Source organism: Apteryx mantelli, chromosome 1 (assembly GCF_036417845.1).
Source record: "Apteryx mantelli isolate bAptMan1 chromosome 1, bAptMan1.hap1, whole genome shotgun sequence".
NCBI classification, from domain to species: Eukaryota; Metazoa; Chordata; class Aves; order Apterygiformes; family Apterygidae; genus Apteryx; species Apteryx mantelli.
This window is the reverse complement of record NC_089978.1, coordinates 93104965-93128107: the sequence shown is the minus strand read 5'-3', so window position 1 is coordinate 93128107 and position 23143 is coordinate 93104965. Positions and strand designations below refer to the sequence as shown.

The following is a 23143-nucleotide window of genomic DNA, read 5'->3' as shown; positions in this document are numbered from 1 at the left end:
TTTTCCACAGCAACATTCTGCCTAAGGAAAACAGTACATTTTTGTTCAGAGCATAGCATGCAAAAATACATAGGATGCTGGATGTGTTTATGTATGCAAGAACCTATTTCACTTGCCTTTGAAGAAACTAAGACAAAAATTTAAATTAATGAATTTCCTATGGCTTGTTTTTGAAAATCAAAACAATTTTATTTTGACAAACTAGTGAGAATTTTTTCAAGAAACAAACCAGTTATGGAGATTTTGGATATAATTCTGCTTCTTCAGGTAGTCAGGGTGCAATCCACAAAGGCAAATTCAACTTTGACTTGATTAGACCAAGGACACAGTCTTCTATAATTATAATGAAACATTATTTGTTCACTTTTTCCAATTATTGTGGGATCAAATTCTGTTATTTTATCATTTACATCTTAGTATTAGTAAAATTCATAGACTAACTGTAATAATTGTACTCCAGCATCAACAGTGAGTCCATCTTTTGGCACATAAAAGGTAGTATGCAATATGCGAATACATCAATAGTTGGTACTTCCTGGTAGCTCAATGAGATAAGTTTTCAAGTTCTCAGGAGATTGTTCCTGGAGAATAGCCAGGACAGCCCAATGTTTTATTCCTCTCTATATTGACAAAATCTACCTCTAGATAAAGATATTTCCAGGCTCACATCCAAGGTTGTTCATTTTGCAAGTTTACCCTGAAGTGTTTAGGCTATTTTATTTTGCTGGATCTGCGTATAAGGCTAAAAATCTCAGTTTAATAATTTTGTGCAACTCAAAGCTCACCTGGATCTTTTTGAATGATTGACACTCTCAGTTTTACCACCCTGAAAGGTGTAGGGACTGTGAGCTGATGGTGGTCACAAATAGTAAAGTGTTCCAGTATTTATCCTGACTGCAAACTGGATTTTATCATTCTCATACGAGAAACATTGCTCCCACTGCGTATTTGTACAGCTGTCATTCTCTTTAGAGACTCTGTGTTCCAGAGAGTACTTTTCTCCTTTGTAGTTGTCCTGTTGAATACTAACTACTAATATAAAGGAGGAGCCTTATATTTCTTTAATAACCTACAATGACCTAATGACAAAATAAATACACTGTGAGGTTTCTTTAGAGGGATCCAAAGACTATATATAAATGTTACTTTTATGTACACACACACACACACACACACTTTTTTTTTTTACTGGCATGTGTGTGTATATTTAATATGTATATTTAAGATTATCTTCCTAATGTTCACTGAAAGGTGAATTTTTGGATTAAAACTAATTTCCCATTAGTTTATTAGTTTATGCTTCTATAGCTATTGATGACTGGAAGCAGCCCTGTCCTTGATGTTTAGGCACTTGCAGACTTCCTAGCTTATATCTATGCTGTCAATTAAGTGCAAACTCAAGCCCAAAGTCAGCTACCATCCACAGTGGTGCCAATCAGAGCTAAGTTATGGAGCACTACTTAACAGAACATCTGTCCAGGTAAAGGCAATTGAGTGTAGGCCTCACTGCCCTTTACCCAGCTGCCCTCTGCCCACGATTTCAGAAGTTATCCAGAGTTGCCCTCTTAGGCTTAGTTTTGTCTAGCTAAGCAATCACCAGTCGTAGGCACAAAAAGCGCAGGTCATAGGGCTCAGCCTGCATGTGCCCACCCGAAAACTGGTGGGATAAATAAATGTTGCTCTGTGAGCAATTCTGCCTTCAGGAAAACATGAGAAATAAGAACAGAGGCCACCCTGTTATGTGCTAGTAGCTGAGCTATGTGGGGAGGTGCTTGTCAACAAGGGCTGACAAAAAATCAGGAAGGCTGAGTGTGTCTGTGTATAGGAAGCCAGAGGAGGAAAGAAGGGATAGAAGCAGAGGAAGCAGCAGGAAAAGCATTTGAAATATGGCTTGAGGAAAAGGCAAGGAAGGGGGACTTTGGGGACATAGTGTTAGTTTTGAAACTGTGAGCAAAGAATCTAGGTCCTGTTGTTAAATATCAGTTGCATTTAGTGAAACAAGATTTTGTGGGCTTTGTGGGTTTTTTTTTTTTTTTTTTTGATAAACAAATAAAATCACATCAAAGAATTGGTCAATTCTATCGTTATTTTTTCCTCCTAACTGAATGATCCCTAGTTATTACAGAATCGTTCCTTTCTACCACCAGCCAAAAACACCTGAACATTTTAGAATGTGGATTGCTTTTGACTCATGCATACTATTTATTCCTTGTAATGTATCTCACAATTAGGACAATAAAAACGTCCAAGCTGTTTCACTCTCTGCTTTGCTAGTGTTGACACAACAGTTTTTCTTACAGGCAATATTTAAATTAAGTGAAGCTGTCTCCTATCAGTTATCTTATTTAAAACATTTCTGAAAGAGTCTGTCATTAGTTTTAAGCATTTTCCCTGCTTTGCCCAATCCTATATTTGGCCTAACTTAATTGATGGTGTCCTTTTAGAATACAGGACATAAAGCTGCTGGTAAATATCATTCATATACTTTGGAAGCTTGGACATAATTATCCATAGCACCTACCTGCTCTCAGCTGTTTGCTTGGTACTAAACTGTACTGAGATTTTCAAGGTGTAAAGATAAACCTGATGTTACAGTTGGCGTCTGTGTTTTTATGCAGTATTTCAACCCAACAAAACACTAAGAATAACATGTTCTCCAAAGGACATCTTCCAGGGAAGAAAGGGTTAAGGGGATGGGATTTGACTGAAATAAAAGAACAAAGAAATGCTTGTAATAAAATAAAAGAACAATGATTACCCTCATTCCAGCATTCTTCTAAAAAATGGTTATGATGTCCACATTAAAAGAAATTACTTTTCATATGCTGATTTATAACAATTTACTCTCAGAAAGTTCTTTCATGGTAGTTCCAATAAGAGTATTTAACAGAGAGGAAATTTTCTGACTTCAATATTGGCAAGCAAGAAATCATGGTCATATTCTTTTTAGGTGCAGTTCACCGATTTATTTATCGGCCTGTTCATTTTGAGCTTGTTCTAGCATCAGTTAAAGTTAGAAAGAAAAAAAAAAGAAAAAAAAACCCAACCTTTTTGATCTCCTTGCCTTTGGATCAGACGCATTAAAACTCAGTTAAAGCCCTGAGCTTTATAGATTGTTGCAGGAGCCTTCGTGATTTTAAACAGAATGTTCCTTAATGAAACAAGTATCTGACTTTAATTGCTACTTGTTACTTGCTTAGAATAAAGTCATTTTTTTCTCCTCTCTTCGCAGGTGGCCATTGATGAGCGCATCAGGCAACTGCATGAAGCTCACAGGGATTTTGGCCCTACTTCCCAGCACTTCCTTACCAGTGAGTAATTTCTCATTTTTCTTGCTCAGCTTGTGCACAAAGTGAATTGATATATTTTGTAGCCGTGTGCTACAAAATATGTGTGTGGGGTATGGTTGCTGTCAGTTTCTGTTTTAAACCATGTTACAATGTTTTTCTTTTCTTAAATTATTTGGAGCAGAAGATTGCTAAAGAAGTTCGTACAGTCCAGGGTAGAAGGAAGGTATCTACCTGTATTAAGTCTGTTTGCCCATGCATCTGTAAATGCAAGGTTGTTCAGAAATTTTAAATTTATGTTATTTGGTACTTAGTATTTTACTAATCCTGATTATTTAGGTAATTAATTTTCTGTATATCCCATTTTGATAGATTCAGATAAGCTTTTGATATAGAGTACATAAAAATGATCATAGGAGTAGCATGTGTGTGTGTGTCATATCAGACAATTAGCTGAATTAACAAAACAAAATCTTGATGCTAAGAATTGATATTTATCTGTTAGCATAGTTTCATGACTACATTAAGGATTAAATTCATCCCACAAAAGCCCCTGTTTTGAACATGCAGTTCTTTTGCCTCAGGGGAAAAATATACACACATGCACCATGAAAAATTGAAGTACATTGCTTGCAATGCTGCTTTAATACTCTACAGAGATAAAAAATGCATGAACCTCAATATCTACTGTACTTGTGGGAATTAATAATAAATTAATAGAAGAACAGCTAGATATTCTGACCAAGTTCTTCATGGTGACAATTCTTGTATTTATTACTGTAGAAAGGAAGCAATGCTACCTATTTATTGTTGGGCCATTTTACTGTAAGAAGGAAACCTGGCAAGGTGAAGCTCAATTAAAATATATAATGTTTGACTGTCTGTTTACTTATTTGACTTTTGCTTAATCCACTGAAGATACTTCTGAACCAGGCACCAAACAGCTCTTCATCTACTTTACTTAACTTTAGCTTAGTTATTGTCTACAAATCAATATTAGTGAAGTATGACTTTTGCTAGGCAGAGATAGATTCTCTTCATCAGAAGAGATTTTTAAAACAACATAACATATATGTTCTTAAATATGCTCTAATTCCAACAGAAGTTAATTCTGAGTAGTCCTAATGGACTTTTAGGTAGGAGGTTAGCTTAAACTATTATTGTGCTTCTATATACTATTAAATATGTATTTATTATTACTCTTTACTTTGAGTTATCTATAATGGCTAGGTCAATTTATTTCTGCAATTATTGTATTTTGATTCTCATTATTTTGTTGTATTTTATTAAGATTTGGAGTATAAAAGGTGGAGTTTAACACTATTTTTTTTTCTCTAAAGGAGAAAAAAACCTGTCTGTAGTTTACTTTGAGTAAAACTCACATATTAAGAGATTTGTTCTGTACTAACTGAAACACATAAGCCGTGAGAGACAAGAGGCATAAATGGAAACAAGAGAGGTGCAGGCTAGAGGTAAGGTGAAACCTCCTCCGCTGGCTGCCCCATGTGGCCACACAGGCTCCATCCCCAAAGGTTTTGGACATGGCTGGACATGGCCCAAAGCAGCCTGGGCTGCTGGGGCCGACTGCACTCCTGGCAGGAGCTGGGCTGGAGACTTCCTGAGGTCTCCTCTAACCTGAATTATCCTGTGATCCTATGTGATTTGCAAATGAGCACACTTTGTTTATTGAGGGGCTGGTGAATGTAAAACAGAGGCAAAACTCCATTCCCACACGAGTATAATGTGCATCTTGCAGAATTTGTCTCTGTCAGACTTTTCCCACAAATTTTGATTTATGCTGGTTACAACTTGATTTCAGTTGATCTTCATGTTAGGAATTTTGACAAATGTGCTTTATTTTATTAACTGGAATCCAGTTTAAATTTAAGGACTTTAATTTTCTTCAAATTGCAGGATTCGTTTTTAATGGAATAAAAAAAGATAGCAATTACTTAAAAACTCATAAAAGGAGATTATTGGAGCTGTAGCATCCATGACCCCTTACACACTTGGTTTACCTGTTCCAAATCAGAAATATTCAGCCCCAAGAAGAAATAAAGCCTGCAAGAAAAATATTGCAGGTTTTGCAGGATTTGACCACTTAGAAGAGCAGCAAAGGGATCAAAACCACAGTGGAAAAGTTGGCAGAAGGATAGCAATTAAGTAAACCTTTATACAACTCTGCATAAATTATGACTGCCAGTAACATTCCTACCCCACCTCCCCCACACCACACTTTTATCAAGGATGTTTTGAAGTACACTGAAAGACAGCTTGAAACACCTTCAAAGCTCCAAGGCAGTGGCTAAATTGAAGCTTCTTAAATGCCATGTCTTTTCTATTGTACTTCAATTAGGTAAAGTAAACAGTAAAACTGTTGAAGAGATTATATCAGCAGAAGAGAACACAGTCACAGGATAATGGTCTCCTACATGCAGAGAGGCAACCTATCCAGACATTTATCAGAAATGGATGTTACTATTATTGTATAGCTGCATTCACAGTGGGGTAGAGAACAAACTTTTCTTCAGCTGATACTGCATTGTAATTTTGGACAGAAATTGTTTTTAATTGGTAAACCCTTTTTTTCACTGATAAATGCATCCTGCCCACAGAGTGAGAAGGGCAAAGGGAAAAAATTGGAAGAGCGGAAACCTCAATGGGGTGAATTGCAAATTCAAAACAGAGTCTGTTTGCTGTATCAACGCAATGTTGTGCATATTCTTTTATCAAGAGATGAGTCTGTGGAAAAACAAGCCTTATTTTTATAATTTCTACTAAGTTTTAGAAATCTCTTTGAATTAACTCTTAGTTCCTGGAAATAATTCATCAGTGCAATATATGTGACTGCAAGTCAGATTTGCCAGGATGGAGCGTGAGAGAAGTATAGGTATATGACATGCATACAATATGTAAACAGGTGCCTTTTTTTTCTTATTTGATGTACAATTGACTTTAGGGAAAACTCCTCAGAGAGAAAAAAATGAAGTGTAGTGTATATAGTAAGCAAAATTATATGGTAATCTTCAAGAGAACAGAGTGACCTGGACTGTATTATCACACTGAACACACTGTTATTATTCTCTGTGCCTATGCTGAGTGCAGGCATCTTGTGTGACCTTTATGTCCTAGACCCGTTCTGCCTTATTTCTGATAAAGCAGATCAATTTTGCTCAGTTTTATGAACCGCCTCTTTTAGCCCACCAACAATTAGTGGGACACAGAGATATGTTCTTCTGGGTATTAGCCAGAGCCAGCAAAGAGTGGAAAACATTCTAGTTGCTTTTCACTACTTGAGGATTACTTTAGGAAAAGGAGCCAGGTCAAAACATGTAGGCTCTGAAAAGAGCCAGATTATTGAGAAAAACTGGACATGTGTGCAGTGTATTTGTTTGCTTGTTCTCTCTCTCTCTTACATCTACATGCAGAAGAAAAGTTAAGTAACTAAAGCACTGCAAATATCTATAGAATCTGTCCCAAACATCATTGTTCAGTCACTGAAAATTGCCAGTGCATCTTTCAGTCCCATGTTTTGTAAGCATAAAGTTCCAAAAGCATCAAGTTCCTCAGTATCATATACTATTACTACACCTGAAGTCAGTAACATGCTTTTACATGCTTTCCAAGTAGCACCTCTGCTGCGACACTAGACTGATGGAAGCATATCTATTGGAGAGGTAGTTCTTCAGCAGAGATACTGCCAGAGCCTTTGCCATGCAGCATTAGTGTTATTTCTGTGTTTGTATTTTTGGGGATGAAGAAGTCAAACACAAGGATTGCCAACAGGAACAGGGCAGGTCAAATGAAGGTGGATTAATGCCTTGTAAATGATCTTTCAGTGCAGCAATGGCAAATGGAATCCACGTTGGATCAGTCTAGCTGTGGCAACAACTCAGAAAATAAAGTGAATCATGATAATTTTGCTCTCTGGATTTATTTTATAAGTTCAGCTCACAAAGTATTTTGAGCTAAGGAGCTAAAATGCATATTAGATCAATGCAAACTGTAATAAGTAAGGAAAATTCCTTGGATATTTCATATCCTTTCTTATTTATTCTCCAGCCACAATCAATTCATCTTCTCAAATTCAGCATCAACTTTTCCCCTAATATCCATATTCGTTCCTCTAGAGGTGCTAGTGATGATCATCTCCAACTGTTTGTTTACTTACTAAAATTCAATTTTGTACTTTTAGAGGCATTCTGCCTTCTTACTTAGTTCTGCAAAAGGGTTGGTATTGTAGGCAAAGTTTTTGTAAGAAGCAGCAACTGAATTATATTTCTCTTCTACTAGGAAGAAATAAATGTAGGAGCTGCTAATCAGTGGTAATGGCTTTTATAAGATTGTTATTAATTTGTACATAGAAATTACAGGATCATCTGTCTGGTTCTACGTGGCTGGAACTGAAGCTACATAGGGCTGTTGGAAACCTGGCACAGAAGTAATGGGGGAGTGAAGTCGGGACCTCATATTTACCATGTTCTGTGCAAGCACAGAATCAAATGTTAGTCAAACGTCCCCATCTCTAAAAGACAATGATAAAGGAGCCAGTATCCACTTGGATTCCACTTGGTTATCCACCAAGGCTTTGGGCTCCCCCCAGGTATAAAGGACTCTCACTAAAACTGGCCCTTACTTATCTGCTAGCACAGGAGCTCTCCTTTCCCCAGGCCTCCCATATATCTTTGCTGAGCTCTTTCACCTCAGCCTGTGATCTTCTGATCAGTCCTTCATGCTTCCTCAAGCTTATTTCACTCTGCCAGTCTCCACAGTGTCCCATCTTTTCCTCAGTTTGTCCCTTGCCACCTTGCCAAAGACTGAGGCTCTCAGCATTAACAGAAATAGTTGTGAAGATATAGCTTGATAAATGGTATTATGTGTGCAAGACATTGTATCTTGAACATACGGAATGAGCTTGTAGTTGTTGGTGGTTTTGCTGTTTAATTAGAATGATCTAAATCAGTGTATAAAAAAGCTGCAAATTTTCTCCTTTCTATTAAAGAGAAGTTGGTAAATATTTAGCAAAGTCATCTAAAAGGTCTGTGATCCTTTCATGGATGGTGGTGCTTAATTTGGAAATGAAATACAGTAACTGAAGTGTGAAAAAGAGGACCTGCAATCCCAATTTAAGTGCAAATTTCAGCATAATGCCAAGTCCAGAGTTTTTAGTGACTCTTCTGGAATAGTGATTTTTTTTGACCTCTTTACTTTGATCTCTGATGCTGCCTATTACAAAGAATGGGATTCATTGTCTCTTGTTGGAGGACTCACCTGTATTTTTCAAAGTAAGTTTCAACTTCTTTTTGAGATACAACAATAAGAGGTAGGATTGATATCAGATCTTTAATATCATTTGCTGTGTTAACCAGCCTGCCATCCATCCTATTTTTTAATGTTTGTAGCATTGTTCACATGCATCATTTGTGATCGCTAAAAAATAGATGGTATTACAACTTTTAAAAATATAGGCAAACCTTGTAATTTACTGTCCAGTGCCTGTAGGAGACCATCTATTAGCATGTATAGTGTGTCAGTGAGGTGACTCCATGAAATAGTGCTTAGATGTAACTGGCAGTGTCCTTCCTACAAGCTTGGCTGGGAGATCACAGGTGCCTGATGCAGCCTGTGATTCCCAGGCACAGACTGCTCAGAGAAATCAGATTTTTGTCAAGGTAAAGAACCTTGGAGAAACATGAGGAACAGAAAGAATATCTTGGTTTGCAAGTCTAAAAGGACTGCTTTACATCTAGCTAACGTTTTGTGACTCGTATTTCAGAAGCTACAAGCTTCTGCTCCCTGCAGGCTGCAAAACACTGGATACATCAATATCAGACTTCTAAATCTGTGCACCTAAATAGCCCATGCTAGGAACTATATTTTAACTGGCAATACCTAAAGATGCTTTTAAGTTTCAGGCATCTCAGCAATAACAGCGCTGTCTTCAACATGGAATGAAACAGGCATAGCAGTTTTCATTCAGAAACAAAGGATGGGAAAGCTGGAGCCAAGTTTCTGTTACAGGCTTTTGATCAAAGTGCTTGTGCATTTGCTGCATTTTATGTTGGACAATTGTTCAGTAATAATCAAAACCATGATCATAGGAGCAGATTATATAACCTATGTCTTTCCTTCTCAGGGCAAGTTGTGAACCCTAGCACCTCTGAGCTTGGTCCTGAGGAGGAGACCTAGGCTATATAACCTGCTCCTACAATCATGTTTTTTTATTTTCTGCTAGGGTTCAGAATTCTTTTTTTTTCTTCTTTCTGGACCTTTGTGCTTTCCTTTCTTTAATTTTTCATTGTTTAGGCCACTCTCCTGAGAAGCAGGAGAGGTGGATCTAAATTCCTTCAAGGTGGGAGAGAAGTGAAGTACTAATGTCTCCCACTTTCTGTGCGAGTCTGTCTTGGATTATCATGAAAGACACAAAGATTAGTGAAGCTCTTTCCTGCACATGCAGACATGTCTTTAAAAGGGCAAGTCCTTCTAATTAAGATATGACTCTAAAATGACAGGGCTTTAGATCTCTTAGGACACTTTACCCATCCAGCTGGTAGCTGATTTTCCAGTGCTAACAGCAACATCTTTCTCTCCCTTATTTCTCATTGCATACATTAGATTATTTTATATTGTCTTCCAGATGTCACTTTTGACCTACAGACATCAAAGACTATGTCCATTCATCCCTCTCATTGGAGATATATGATGTAATATTTTTAAATATCACATCAAATACCTTGAACTGAAAATAGTTACCAGGAAGTAATACAAAGATGGGAAGTAATACAAAGAGAACTCTCTGGAAGCAAAGAAGTGATTTTGTAGCACTTAAATTTGGTCAGGATAGCTGGAGGAGGCTGATTGCTAGAAAACTTTTCTTTTTTCTGCTTTCATATAAAGGCAAAATGGCTGCATATGCCTCTGCTCAGAACTTGAGTACTGGCCATTTCTTAGTTCCACAGGGTATATCCTACATGACCCCAAGCAGTGGAACTCAGATTTTAAGAAAATCAGAGACTTTTATGGGTGTAACAGAATGCATTAAAGCACTGTCTGGTGTTTGAAAGCAAGACTGTGCTATTGTTTATGGAAGACACTAATGTGCGGCGCTAAGTCATACAGCTTCTCACTAAAAAGGGAAGGAGGTCACCTGTGTGCTCAACCTTTAAACAGCCCAGTCCTGGAGTGAGTAACTTTCTTATTGTGAATAGCCCTATGAAGGATCCTTTACTGCTTAAGGGGCATACACTCCCAGCTGCAGCTTTCTGGAAAGCCCTGCTGAGGTTATCAGCCTAGCCTGTAGGTACTTAGTAACCATACCGGATCTCCCCTGTAACTAATTATGCTGAGGGCTAGAAGGTGAGGCAGGACCTTCTTTCCTACTCTGTCATGGGATTGCCTAGTTTCATCACCTTTATTCTAAACTTTTGATCTTAATGCTGTAAGCCTTTCAAAAATCCAGATGGCAATACTCAGCTGTGGAGGTGGGCAACTTTCAGTTTATCCACTCAGAACTGAGAACAGCTTTAGACAGCACTTCAGCTACAAACCCGCTTCTAGTAACTGGAAGATTTTATTCTGTTACAGTTCTGAACCTTTTTAAAGAGCACAAAATAAGTACTCTTAAAGAAAAAAAAGAACAGTGTTAAAGCACCAACAGCGCAAAACTTCACTTCAGAGGTCTTGCCATTATTACCGTCACAGTGAATTTGTAATTGCACTTGGCAACAATTTAAGCTGAAGACGTGTATAATGGGTAAATCGTGTTTAAAATTAAAGTGTCTTGAATCCATTTCTTCCTTGTTCAGAATATCAGCCTTCTTTAAAATTCTTACCATTGTTCTACCATGACCATAGCTACGCTTTTAGTAGCAATAGGTTTGCCTGACTACTAGAAGTTTTTAAGAGAAATACAAAACTGGCGTATTTTGAGAATCCTTTTATTCTTATTTTGGGGATAAAATTAATAAAACTTAATTTTTAGTTTGTCAGAAGTATGTCATCAGGTCATCTCATAACCAGCCCTTGTCTTGTGGACTTTATATTTTCTATTATATTTCCTTGTCAGAAAGATCACAGAGAGTCTCTCCATAAACTGATTGATATATTTGATTCACTATGAAATAGAATTTATGCAATTTTTAGTTTTATAGCTGTGTTTTCCTCCTCCCTGCACTTTTGTTCTAAGTGACTCTTTCCAATATAATACATTGGAATTCAAATTTCTGAACAAAATGATAAAGCCAGTTTTCAAAGAATGAAGGATGTTCTCCCCTTGCTTTCAGCTGCAAATACACACCTTTTCCATGAAATCAGTAGCTGGTATTTTTGAAAAATGGTTTCCAGGAAAAAATACCTTAAGATGATATTTAAAGATAATTCATTCTAAAATATCTCTATCTGTTGCTTTGTTGCTTTTCATTTGTCACCACTTTAAAAATATTATATAATACTTATTTTAAAGCAGTTTTTATTTTTTTACAGCAGCCTAATTATTTTCTTTATTTTATTTTTGAATGGTAAATAATCCTATATTCTGCAATAATTTGCAAGCAATTTTATGCTATTTTTTACTCTTAAATGAGTATAAGAGTCATAGGATGGGTTATTGCCTAGTATATATGTCCTGTCTACAGTACTATGTTGCAAAGAAAAAATCTGCCTCATATTTTTGATAATCTTTTTGAAATAATATTTGACTTGTGGTACCCATAAGAAAACACATCATTTTTTACGTTGCCAAGTTTGACTGTGAAGCATTTAACCATATGCCCATGTTGTCACCAAATGTAACTTACGTTCAGTTTAAAACATTCCTTTTGTTCTCAGATTCCAGGGTTATGGTGCAATAAGGATATTCTGTATAGAATTTATCCTGTTATGCTTGGCTCTGTAAGACATGAAGTGCTTATTTAAGATTTATTCTTCTAATTATCTAAATCTTTTTGCAGAAAATTTGTGTCCAATTTGATGAGGTGAAAGTCAGTTTTAGAGATTTTATTTTTAAGAGCTTAAGAGTACAACAGATGCTGTTAACAATATGAAGTACCTGTAACTTGAGATATGTGGATCAATATGGACTATATCATTTTGCTGTATTTCAAGCAGTATTTCTTTTTTTAAACCAATGGATGCTTATATATTTTTGCCATTTTACAGTATTGTGACATTTAAGAAAATGAGCATTAGATGGATTTTATATTTTGTGTTACAAGTGGCATTTGGAAACTTCTGAAAACACTGTTCATGATTTATAATGATTTAAGGAGTGCATTATTTAAGTTGTATCGTATAATATTGACCTTAGGTTATGGATAGGAAATACTAAGCTGACCATAAAGATTCCAGCAGAAAATGCGGAATGGAAAGGTCTACTTTATAATTCTTTTAGAGTGATCTTCATTTCTATTGTCCTTCATCACATGCTGAACCTTTTCATAACTGATAATCACATTTTCAGAGTGATTAGAAGTGTTATATTCAGTATTTGTCTGCATGTGTGTTATAATGGCAGACAGTACTGCTAGCTTGGCAGAGAAATAGTGGGTATAAGAAAAGTATAAGAGAAGTAGTGGATATAAGAGTTGCGAAGTCCAAGCTGAAAGGTAGCTGTCTGTGTCTGAAGTGCCTGGGAATTCATCCATATAGGCAGCCCTGCAAACCAAAGCTTGGAGCAGAATAGATCCCATGCCGTGCAGTTCTTATGAAAGACAGGTTTTGACTGATGTTTATGCCTTGTAACTTTTAAATTATGCAGTCATGGTTTTCTGATGTCAGTTGCTCAGCTACACAGTGCAGCATTAGACCTCAGTGCTACCCAACACAATCTGGTTGTTCTTCAGTCTCACTTAGTACAATAATAAATGCACATAATTTAGAAAACATCTCTCTATACATCTGGAAAAAATTGTGTTTTACAGATGCATACTGCCATTTGTTGTAAAGGATCTCAAAGAACTTCATAGATTATGCATATCCTTCTATTGCCACTGTCATGCAGGCATACCTATTGGAGATGGCATCCTGCCAGCATGTAACATGAACTGATTATGGAGGGGAAATATTGATTTAGTATATTCTCTCGGGAGGAGAAGCATAAGCTCTTTAAAGTCTATGGAGAGCAACAGTTTCTCATCTATAATGGTCTCATTTGAAAATACTTGGGATAGTATTCAATACATCTTTTTTGAAAGCATAAGGTACCCTATACACATGTGAACTTCTCAGTGCAGGGAGTCAAAGTCTTTCCAGACCCAAAGATTAGCTCATCATTTCATCATTGCTACCTGCTTTTATCAAAAGTCACCCATTCCAAACTTTGCTGCAGAGAAAAAATTGGTTTGAAAACAAATTGAAGATATATGAAGAAATAAACAAGTTCCTAGCTATATGTTTGCATAAAGATACAATGGTAATGCCAGGTAGAGAAATAAGAAGTCAGACAGGTAGAGTTCCTAGGCTGAATCAGCGAAATATTAGCATTATTAAAATACAAAAATTATTAAGTACCTTACTGAGTTATGGCTACAGTGGCCAACAAGAAGGTAGTATAGGTCATGAGTGTGAACATATAAATGAGCTCAGTTGCAACTCTCACAAGGATGAAACACATGTAAAATAAATGTAAAAAAATCTAAGAAAAAAGAGTTGATAGGATATACGTAACAGTATATAGAATATGGATACTATGTAGTGATACTGTATGGTTTCTATCCTAAAACCATTTCCCAATACTTTAGTTCAAGTGATAAATAAGACTCAAAAGATTTTCTTCATACTTGGAACTGAAAATGTACACTGGTGCCATTGTATGGTGACTGGAGGTGTGTTCTGGCTTTTTAAATAGGGACTACTCAGAGTAATTTTTAACTGTGGGCATAGTAAGTTAATTCTTTGAATAGTTGGAGGAGGAATAGTTTACTGTTAGTGAACATACATTTATTTGTCATTATGTCATGTAGTGCTAAAGTGAAATATTTATCAGATTATTTTTCAATATCAACACAGATAAAATTACACCATCATCCTATTTAATATTCTGTTTGGATCCCTGCATAGATTAAAATACTGCTGAAGTTCAGAGAGCCAGCATGCTACATTATGCACAACGAAAATAAATAAGGCTGTAGACTCACCATCAGGAACCATGTTCACTTAAGTTGAACAATAGGCAAAGCAAGTTTCAGATGTTAGCACACCAACAGAAAAAAATAAAACTCCCAAATTAAGTAACCATTAAAATTTATAGCAAAGCAAACAGAGTGCAGGGAAATTTAAATTCACTCTTAAAATGCCCCATATTTTGTTGTAGTATTTAATTTCAGTAGACAACATTGCAAGTGGCTGGGTGTATGATAATGGATTCTTACACTGTGCAAGCTAGAGCAATAAAGCACTTTTGAATTACACTTTACAAATAGGAAAACGTCTGCTTCTTGAGTGCTGGAGCACACAGGGATACTACAGTGTCATATAAAAAAGTCTTTGCCAGAAAAACTCCTTTGATGGACTACTCAAATGGTCTTAGCAGGAATTAAAGATATATGTCCATTACCTGCACTAGATTTGTAATGGGTAGTAAACCTCTGGTAACCAGAGATAAGAAACAGCTGTTCTCAGCTTTTGGACTTAGGCCAGAAATGAAATGATTATTCTCTTTGCATAGCTGTAAAAAGTACAGCATATTTCATCAACTCAAATTTATGCAAGGCTAGAATCATCCAGGAAAGCAAAAAGTGTATTATAGACAGTTTCACAACAATCTCTTGAAGGAACACTAAATCCAATTATGCAGAACATCACAGAACTGTGTGTTATTTCTAAAGCACTTAGTTCTCATGAAAGCAAAGTATTTCTTCCTCTTTTAATATATCAAGAACACTATCATATGTAAGACTCTGCGATAAGTTATGACTGCAGAGCTCTTACCTGTATTAATTCAGGAGCAAAGGAAAAAAGATATACCTTCTGAAAAATATGCAACAACCTATTCTGTCCTTTAGTTTTTTAATTAAAAACAAATCTTAAAGTGTAAGAACTGTAGCTTGGTGGTATTCTCTTTAGGAATATTAATGATTATTTGGGAGAGAGCTATGAAAGAAGGTCCATTTTTAGTTAATACTGAGAGAGATTTTATTTTAGAAAATTTTAACTTAGTATGGTCCTATTCAAATCAGTCCTCAGATAATACCAGTTCCTAGGAGTAAGGAACCTTATCATTGCCACTGTGTGGGTCTTTTAAAAATATCTGATGAACCACATATTAGCACACAGCTTAGTATTATTTAATAACAGCATATAAAGAAAGTACTGAGCCACTGAGCGTAAAATGAAATTGTAACCTATATCTAACTCCTTGGCTTCAGTTTCCTGTCCCCTTTTAGACCATGGAGAATATTGGATCAGGCATCAAAATTACATGTACACCAGTTTATGTTCTCACCAGTAGACAGAATAATTAAGCATCATGGATAAGAACTTTATATGAGACATTACTTAAACTGCAGCAAAGAGGAGGACATGCTTCGTTGTTTTGTTGCAGTTAACGTCAAAACATTGCCTGATATGCTATTTTTAATACTTTTTGCATTTGTATAAATTATGTAACAGATTACATCTTTACATCTTTTGAAGCTATATGTAGTGCTCAGAAACTGAGAAGTTGTGCGTCTTACACTTACAGCTAGCGCTACCAAAAAGAACAACAACTTAATGCATGGCAACCTTAGTCTTCATAGTTGTTCAGCTATACAATGTATGAACACAGAACAAAATGGCAGTCCCTGTCCCAAGAAGAGATATTTTATCATGTATAACTTATGCGTATACTTGAATATTTGTATTTGAAAAAATACCATTCTGTGCTTTGTATATATGGGTTACGATGCAGTCTTCAACGGCATTACAGTGTGCTATTTTTCCATGGGAGCTAACATTGTTAGCTATCTAGAATGGCTCCGACTTACTCCACTGCTGCTATTTGATTTCCTTTCTCTGGGTGGGACCCTAGCCTCCTTCCAGTCTTTCTTCAGAGTCCAGGTGTATGCAAGTCTACCAAAATAAAGAGCGCTGATATAGCTATTTTTCTAAACATGTTTCATGCCTTTCCTCCAACTCTTGTTGTCTGCATTCCCAGATGGGAGCAATAGACGAACAGGAAATTTCCTTCTGCAGATTGACTTCTGTGAATCTGGTCCAAATTGTACCAGTTCTGGCACAAATTGTAAGAAATGCAGATATTGGTTACTTTTATTTGTATATATCATGATTTGTTGACTTTCTTAAAGCACCTGCAGCTTGGGAGTGGCATTTTTAAAGCCTATATTTTGTATGAGAGAGAGAAAGAAAATACTCTGCACCAGATGAGCCAAACAGCTAACTGTTCCTTGAGTCTAGGTAAAAATTATTTTCCACTGTGAACAGCAGGGGTCATTAAAAAGAAGGGTTACACTGGATGAAGCAAACAGTCATTTTTTTCCAGCTTCCTCTTCCAATATAAGAAATGACTATATTAAAGAAAGAAAATTCTTGATCCTATTGTCCTTGAAAGATAACAAACTCTAAATAAAAACTTAGTTTTCTGATTATGGCCTGGAGTATAAGATAGCTCTACCTCTGATAAATTCGCAGTATTTGAAATTGTTTTGCCTACAATGCATTTTATGTAAAATTTTGTTACAAAAGATTTTCAATACATTGTAAGTTGATGTTAACATTTAACACTGTGATAGTCAAGAGTGAGTAGTGTCATACCCTCTCTATTTTAATGTTTTTTTGTGATCACACTGATATTTTCTCCATGATTTGCTGTTACTGGAAATCAATAAAACAATTCATATTGGTGGAAATAAAAATGAAAATTTTCTCTATTTGAAACAAATAAACAAGTGAACAAACAGCTTTCTGGGCTGTCATCTCATTTTATAGCTTCACTCAAAATGTAAACAAGAGTGTAATTTCATTCTTAGAAGGATGAAAAAGGCTGATCAAACAAGGAAAGAAATTGAAGAAAACCTGGTCAAACACATTAGCGGGAGGAACCCTATAAAAGAACACACCAGAAAGATAGGTTGCTTGTTCTGCTTCTTATCTGTCCTTCAAGTTTAGTAGTCGAGGAGTTTTTTGCATTTATCTTTGCAGCTGAATGAGTTCAATTTCACTCAGCTTAGGACAGAAATTTCAGAACAGCAGGTTAATCCTTCCTGCCTTCATGGGCAACTGAGCAAACAGGCCTGTATCAGGGTGGCCAAGTGTAAAATTGTAATGCCAGAGATTAATGTTGTCTCTCGTGTTTGCTTTGAACTTGACCTCCATGTTTCTCTTCTAGGGATGCTTGTATGTATGAATGTATGTGTGCAGTTATTTATTTATTTGTTTGTTTGTTGTTAACAGCTTCTGTCCAAGGCCCCTGGGAGAGGGCGATCTCACCAAACAAAGTGCCATACTATATCAAGTGAGTATCGATAGTAATTCATTCCAATTATTTACAGTTGTAATTAAAGTGGATGGTTGGTAATTTTCTTAGATTGTCTGGACCTATTCCTATGTTGTCTAAATGGGAAGAGCAAGAGGAGTGAAATGTGCAATAAATGTCACAGAAAAAAAGCATGGCAGGTTATTTAAAAGCACAGCAGGATGCACTGATTTGCGAGAAAGTTGATTGGTTTTATGCCACTGTAGCAGTCACCTGCAAACCGAAGTAAAGCCTTGGGGTGTCTGGATTATATCTGAATCTGTTCCATTGTCCACTCAAGAGTGTGTATGGCAAGATTTGCAAAACTGAAAAAAGTTCAGAATTTTGGTAAACTCCCTGGTGCTTAAAAACAGAGACACGTTGCAGCTGTGAATGTGATGCACTGTTGTTTTCACCTCTCAATGCACATCCTTTATACAATGAGTTCCTGTAGGGAGTGTACGTAGCAAAATCTGTTGCTGAGGAACAACAAGGGACAAATTAATCCCTATAGACTGTAAGTTCCTTTGGACTTTCGTTCCCAAAGTAAACTAGTTTGTTTTAAGAGAGATGTATGCTTAACAAATGAGAGGAAATTAAAAAAAAAAAAAACAGCCTTGGATGCACCTGCTTCTAGTATCCTAAGCAGACCCACCACATAGTAACAGAGAATGAAGTTTTAATACATTTTTTCCTCTTGCTGTAGATCTTTATTTGCAACATGTGCCATGAATTATTTATACATAACTTCCTGGAGAAACAGGTGATGCAATACGTGTGATAAAGACTGTAGTGCAAATAACTGAAACTCAAGAGTCTTTTAATAGACATATTCACATGATTGCTCTTTTTATACTCCCAGTACACTTTGCAAACTCAACCAGGGGCACTCAAGCCATGTGGTTGCAGTGGCAATTCAGCTGCAATTTTTGCAGCTTAGTGGCACTGTTACAGCAGCTTCAGAATGAACAATTTATTGAGTTAAACATGAAGAAAACTAGCAGTCTGTAGTACAATACAGTGCTATAGTTACACCTGGTTTAAGTTGCTTTACCGTTGCCTTAAATTTGTAATTTTTCCAATTTTTGTATTTGGCTATGAATAATGAAACTGCTGTAAGGAAGCTGGAAAGCTCTTTCAAGGAGGAGGAGAAAGGGAAATCTGTGGAGGAGGCAAATGACTGAAAGCAACTTGAGGCTCTGGTATATGAGAAACAGTTTATGGTACTATGACTAGGGGAAAGACACCTCCTTTTCTCTTTCCCATGACATGGCTTGCCATTATGGTGGGAGAAGCCTTGGCAATTCTCCATATAGGCGCAAGCTCCATTTCATGCCATGCTTCCCACTTCATTCTGTGCTAGTTGCATCCGGCAGCGGTGGGTAAGTTGACCCGTTATTCTAAAATGATGGGTGGTGCCCTTGCTTCTTCCTTATTAGTTTTTGGTGTCAACTTTGCATTTCATCTTTTGTTCCAGGCCATTTGCAAATCCAAAGGAATGCATTTGTTTTATTCTGTTCACTTAGCAAATATCTTAATAGCCATAAGGAGTTGTAAGAGTACTATTTTAATTAATAATTAAAGTTTAATTCAGTTACATGTTTTATACAAAAGCTTGCTGTCTTTGAGATGTAAAACAAATATTTAAAGTTTTTATGAATCTTAGTAAGTTTTTACATCTATTCCCTTCTCCAGGTCTCTTCAGTCATTTTTATTTTCCTTCATTCTAATCACTCTTATTTCATATTAACACACAACTGAATTGCTTGTTTTCTGTACCATTTCAGTTTTAAAACATACCATATTTTCATTATTCTTTGAAATATTACTCTTCTATAAATCATTAATTCTCTAAAAGAGCTGCCATGAAGACTGAGCAGCTACAGACAGCATTTTCTTAATGTGTCTATAATTTTCCTTTCTATCATCAATGTAGAATATTGGTGCTAGCCTCCTTTGTTAACCAGATTTGCCACACAGTTTATTGTTTTTCATTTTATCTGGTTTTCTTGTGATGTTTAAGTGTTTTATCTCATCATTTTCACATTTGCAATGAAACAGCATTTTATAAGCCCATAAATCAGGCAGTACTTAATACTAAATCCTCAAGAGCAATATTTACTTACCGCTAGGTAGCTTCAAGCCTTTTGATTTTCCTGGTTAATATTTCATTTTTATACAGCTGATTAATCTGTAGCAACTAGTTGCCTCTAAAGCCTGTATTTCCACAATTCTTTCTTGAAGTTATTCATGCCAGCACTTTTTTCAGATTATATTGGTGCAGGCGTCATTGCCACTGAAAAAATAATTATCAGCAGTGTACAGCCTGTTTCAACTGCTCTTCCGCGTCTCTGCCATTTTGTAGTTTCTTGGCCTACTGTCAGCCTCATGAAAATTGCAGTGTAATGGCCTTGCACCAGCTGCTGCATTCTGGTAGGATTTATTCTACTTTTGTATGTGTTTGGTTCCTTATGGAAATGACAAGCTAGGCCAACAGTTCAGGCTCACCTACTCACTTCCCCGATGAATTGAGAAATCATATTTTTGTGTTGCAGGATATCAGAAGTGTCTTGGCTTCCAAAGTAGCAAGTGGACATTCCTGTCTGCCTGCTGAACACTTGCCCAGTGTATGAGGTGCTATTGAGGAGAAAAAAAACAACAACTCTCTTTTGCCTCTGAATTAAAACGTGTAAAATTGTTCAAAAACACATTCTATCCAACCCTTTTCTTTCTGATCTTTCTTTTCCTCTTGGTATACTTTTTGTGTCTAATAAAGGATTAAAAGGTTTCATTAGATTAAAAAGGGAGAGGGAAAATGAAAAATAGTTTTCTGTTTAATCAGTCCTGTTCTTTGAGGCCATGATCTTTGAGGCCTTATTGCAATGTGGCCTGGAAAATGGAAACACAGAAGCAGGCAGAGATATGTCTATACTCTTTGCTACTGTTTTAACTATTCATTTAAATTTCTTAATTTTTTAGGAAGCAACAGGCAACTACTGTACATAAGAAATCTGAAAGCAAATAAAAAAAAAGCAAAACACAAAGACTACTGAGTACATATCAAAAGAACACAGATGAAAATGTCTTAAATTCTAAAAAAGACAGATAATGAAGTAGAAGGCCGTAGATTTTAACACTGTAATTTGGGGTTAAATCAAATCTTTGCAGAACTGAAGTAAAGAGCTTGTATGCAAGAAAAATACAGACCCTGTGAGAAAAGTGATCTCATGCATACACATGCACACTGACATGTGCGCGCACACACAGACACACACAGACACACTCTGTTCCTTAAATCAAACAGATAGGGAAGCTGCTCCAAAGCAGTTACAGCAGAATCAAATGGCTCGTGTGGATTTTGCAGCCCCAGAAGAAGCATTCGGTCATCCTGCACAGACCCATTTCCTCTTCTCTGAGCATCCTCCTGGGGCACAAGGGGTCATTAAGCAGCCCTACTCTGAATCAGGTTTGCATATGTCTTGTGTATGGGCTTATCCCGTGCTCAGCAAAGAGCCGGCCTATTACACAGTGCTAAGAGATCCCTCTTGCCTTGGAGTAAAAAGGAGGAGTTGGACTGAAGCCTGCAACATGCTTTCTCTAAAAAAAAAAAAAAAAAAACCAACAACAGTAGTCATGATCTGGCATACATTGCTGAAATTTAGTCGTTATGAGTTCTATACTTGTATTAGTCTTTGACATCATCCTTCCTCTGTATAACCAGCTTGCCAGTTAATACTGTCTGTCTTCTTACCCTCTTGCTGTGCCCATTCTTTCAAAGGATATAAAACGCTTCTGCACGAATACAATACTCTTTCATCTCAGTACTTCTCACAGAGGAAGCCTTCCAAGTTGTTTCCCAGCCAGGCTTATTTTCTTATCCAGATTATAGCAGTTCAGTGAACTTTGTCTTGCGGAGGACACAGCTGAATTCTCAGAAGCATTGATTAGTCTCCTTGAGAAGATCCATACGAGACTATCCGTATAAATTAGCTATGCGGTGAGCTAACAGTGAGGAATATCCATCTCTGCTTTTTAACTCTCTTCCACATTATAGTTTCCTATAAGAGTATTTCACTTATATTGAATCTGTCAGCTTCTGACACCTATTTTTGTTAGTTTTAGATTCTGCAGTCTTTCCATACTTCTCACTGCAGGAAGAGCAGGCCAGTTTCTATGAGCATACTTCTTTGTGTCTTAATTTTTAATCTCACTTTTAATTGTTGTTTAGCCATGCAGAATTTCAGCTCAGAAGAAGCTAAGTTTAGAGTTTTCATTGTAAAAGAAAACAGATTAAAGCCATGATTCTTTTACTATTTTTCAGCTTAGAGGAAGGGTAAATGAATCTATCTATCTGAATTAAATTCTACTAAGATAAAATAAAGCAAAGAGCCACTGTTCTGGTAAAATCAAAATCACTTGGATTAATTGTTTCTTCTGCAGAATGTAGATAAGTAAGAGACTCAAAAGCAAGTAGGAAATATCTGTCAGAGCAGAGAGAGACACAGAAAACCATAAATAATGTATGATTATGTATATGTAGTGAGTGAAGCTGTGAGCAAGCTATGCAAACCATGTATATGGCTGAAGTTAACCTATTTACCAAGTACCAAAAATGTAATATTTTGACTTCTCAAAAACATAGCTATTATGATCTCTTCCGCTCTTTCAGTTTTGAACTCTCCATACCAAAACTGTAACTATTCTTCATACCAAAACTGTAACTATTCTTGTGGAAAGAAAAAAATATAATACTGCCTTTAAGAGATGCAAATTATCATGCTGTCTAGCTTAAAAAACTAAATTAAATACCTGATATTTTCTAGAGGTTTGTCCCAGTGCAGAGTTTTTCTCTATCAATCATTTGTACGACTGTGAAGTATTGGTTACCAAAACTGGTTACTAAAATTTAAACTCCGAGTGTAAATAAGTGAGAAATCTTGAGCCTTTAACCGCCTTTCAAACAGAAATGGAGGTTAAAAGCAGCCGTGTTCTCGCTGACTGAGCAGGAGTGCTCTGGGAAGATACCGTGGTCCTGCTGCGAGTTACCATCTGTCAGCAGGGGGTTACTGCCCTCACACGGGAAGTAACTGGAGGAGATTTAATTTGTTTTGAAATGAATTATAAGTACTCGACAGTAATTTTATCGTATCCGAGTTTGTGCAGAGGCGGGGGGAAGGGCTGTAGCCTCGAGCAGGGGGTCAATAACTGGCTGAAAGCGCTTGCCTTCATCCTCAATGCTTTTTCCGTAACAGTAGGTAAGGTGGTGCTTATTTTAGAAGACAGAAAGCAAGTTTCCTGGAGCACTTGTGGAACACTTCGCCTTGGTCCTGTTCTCAGTGGTCTTGGTATCATACTTAAGTGGATGATACGTTTTTTAAGCTTGGCCATGAAACTTATTCAGTATAAA

At 36.5% G+C, this 23143-nt stretch overlaps 1 protein-coding gene across 1 annotated transcript in view; it reads left to right on the top strand.

The window, feature by feature from the left end:
- The window catches only part of DMD (dystrophin), a 1189181-nt gene that overhangs the window by 1043997 nt on the left and 122041 nt on the right, over positions 1–23143 (top strand). The window contains exons 61-62 of the mRNA XM_067297573.1: positions 3233–3311; positions 17676–17736. Coding sequence (XP_067153674.1) covers positions 3233–3311; positions 17676–17736 — 140 coding nt within the window. The remainder of the gene's footprint in view (positions 1–3232; positions 3312–17675; positions 17737–23143) is intronic.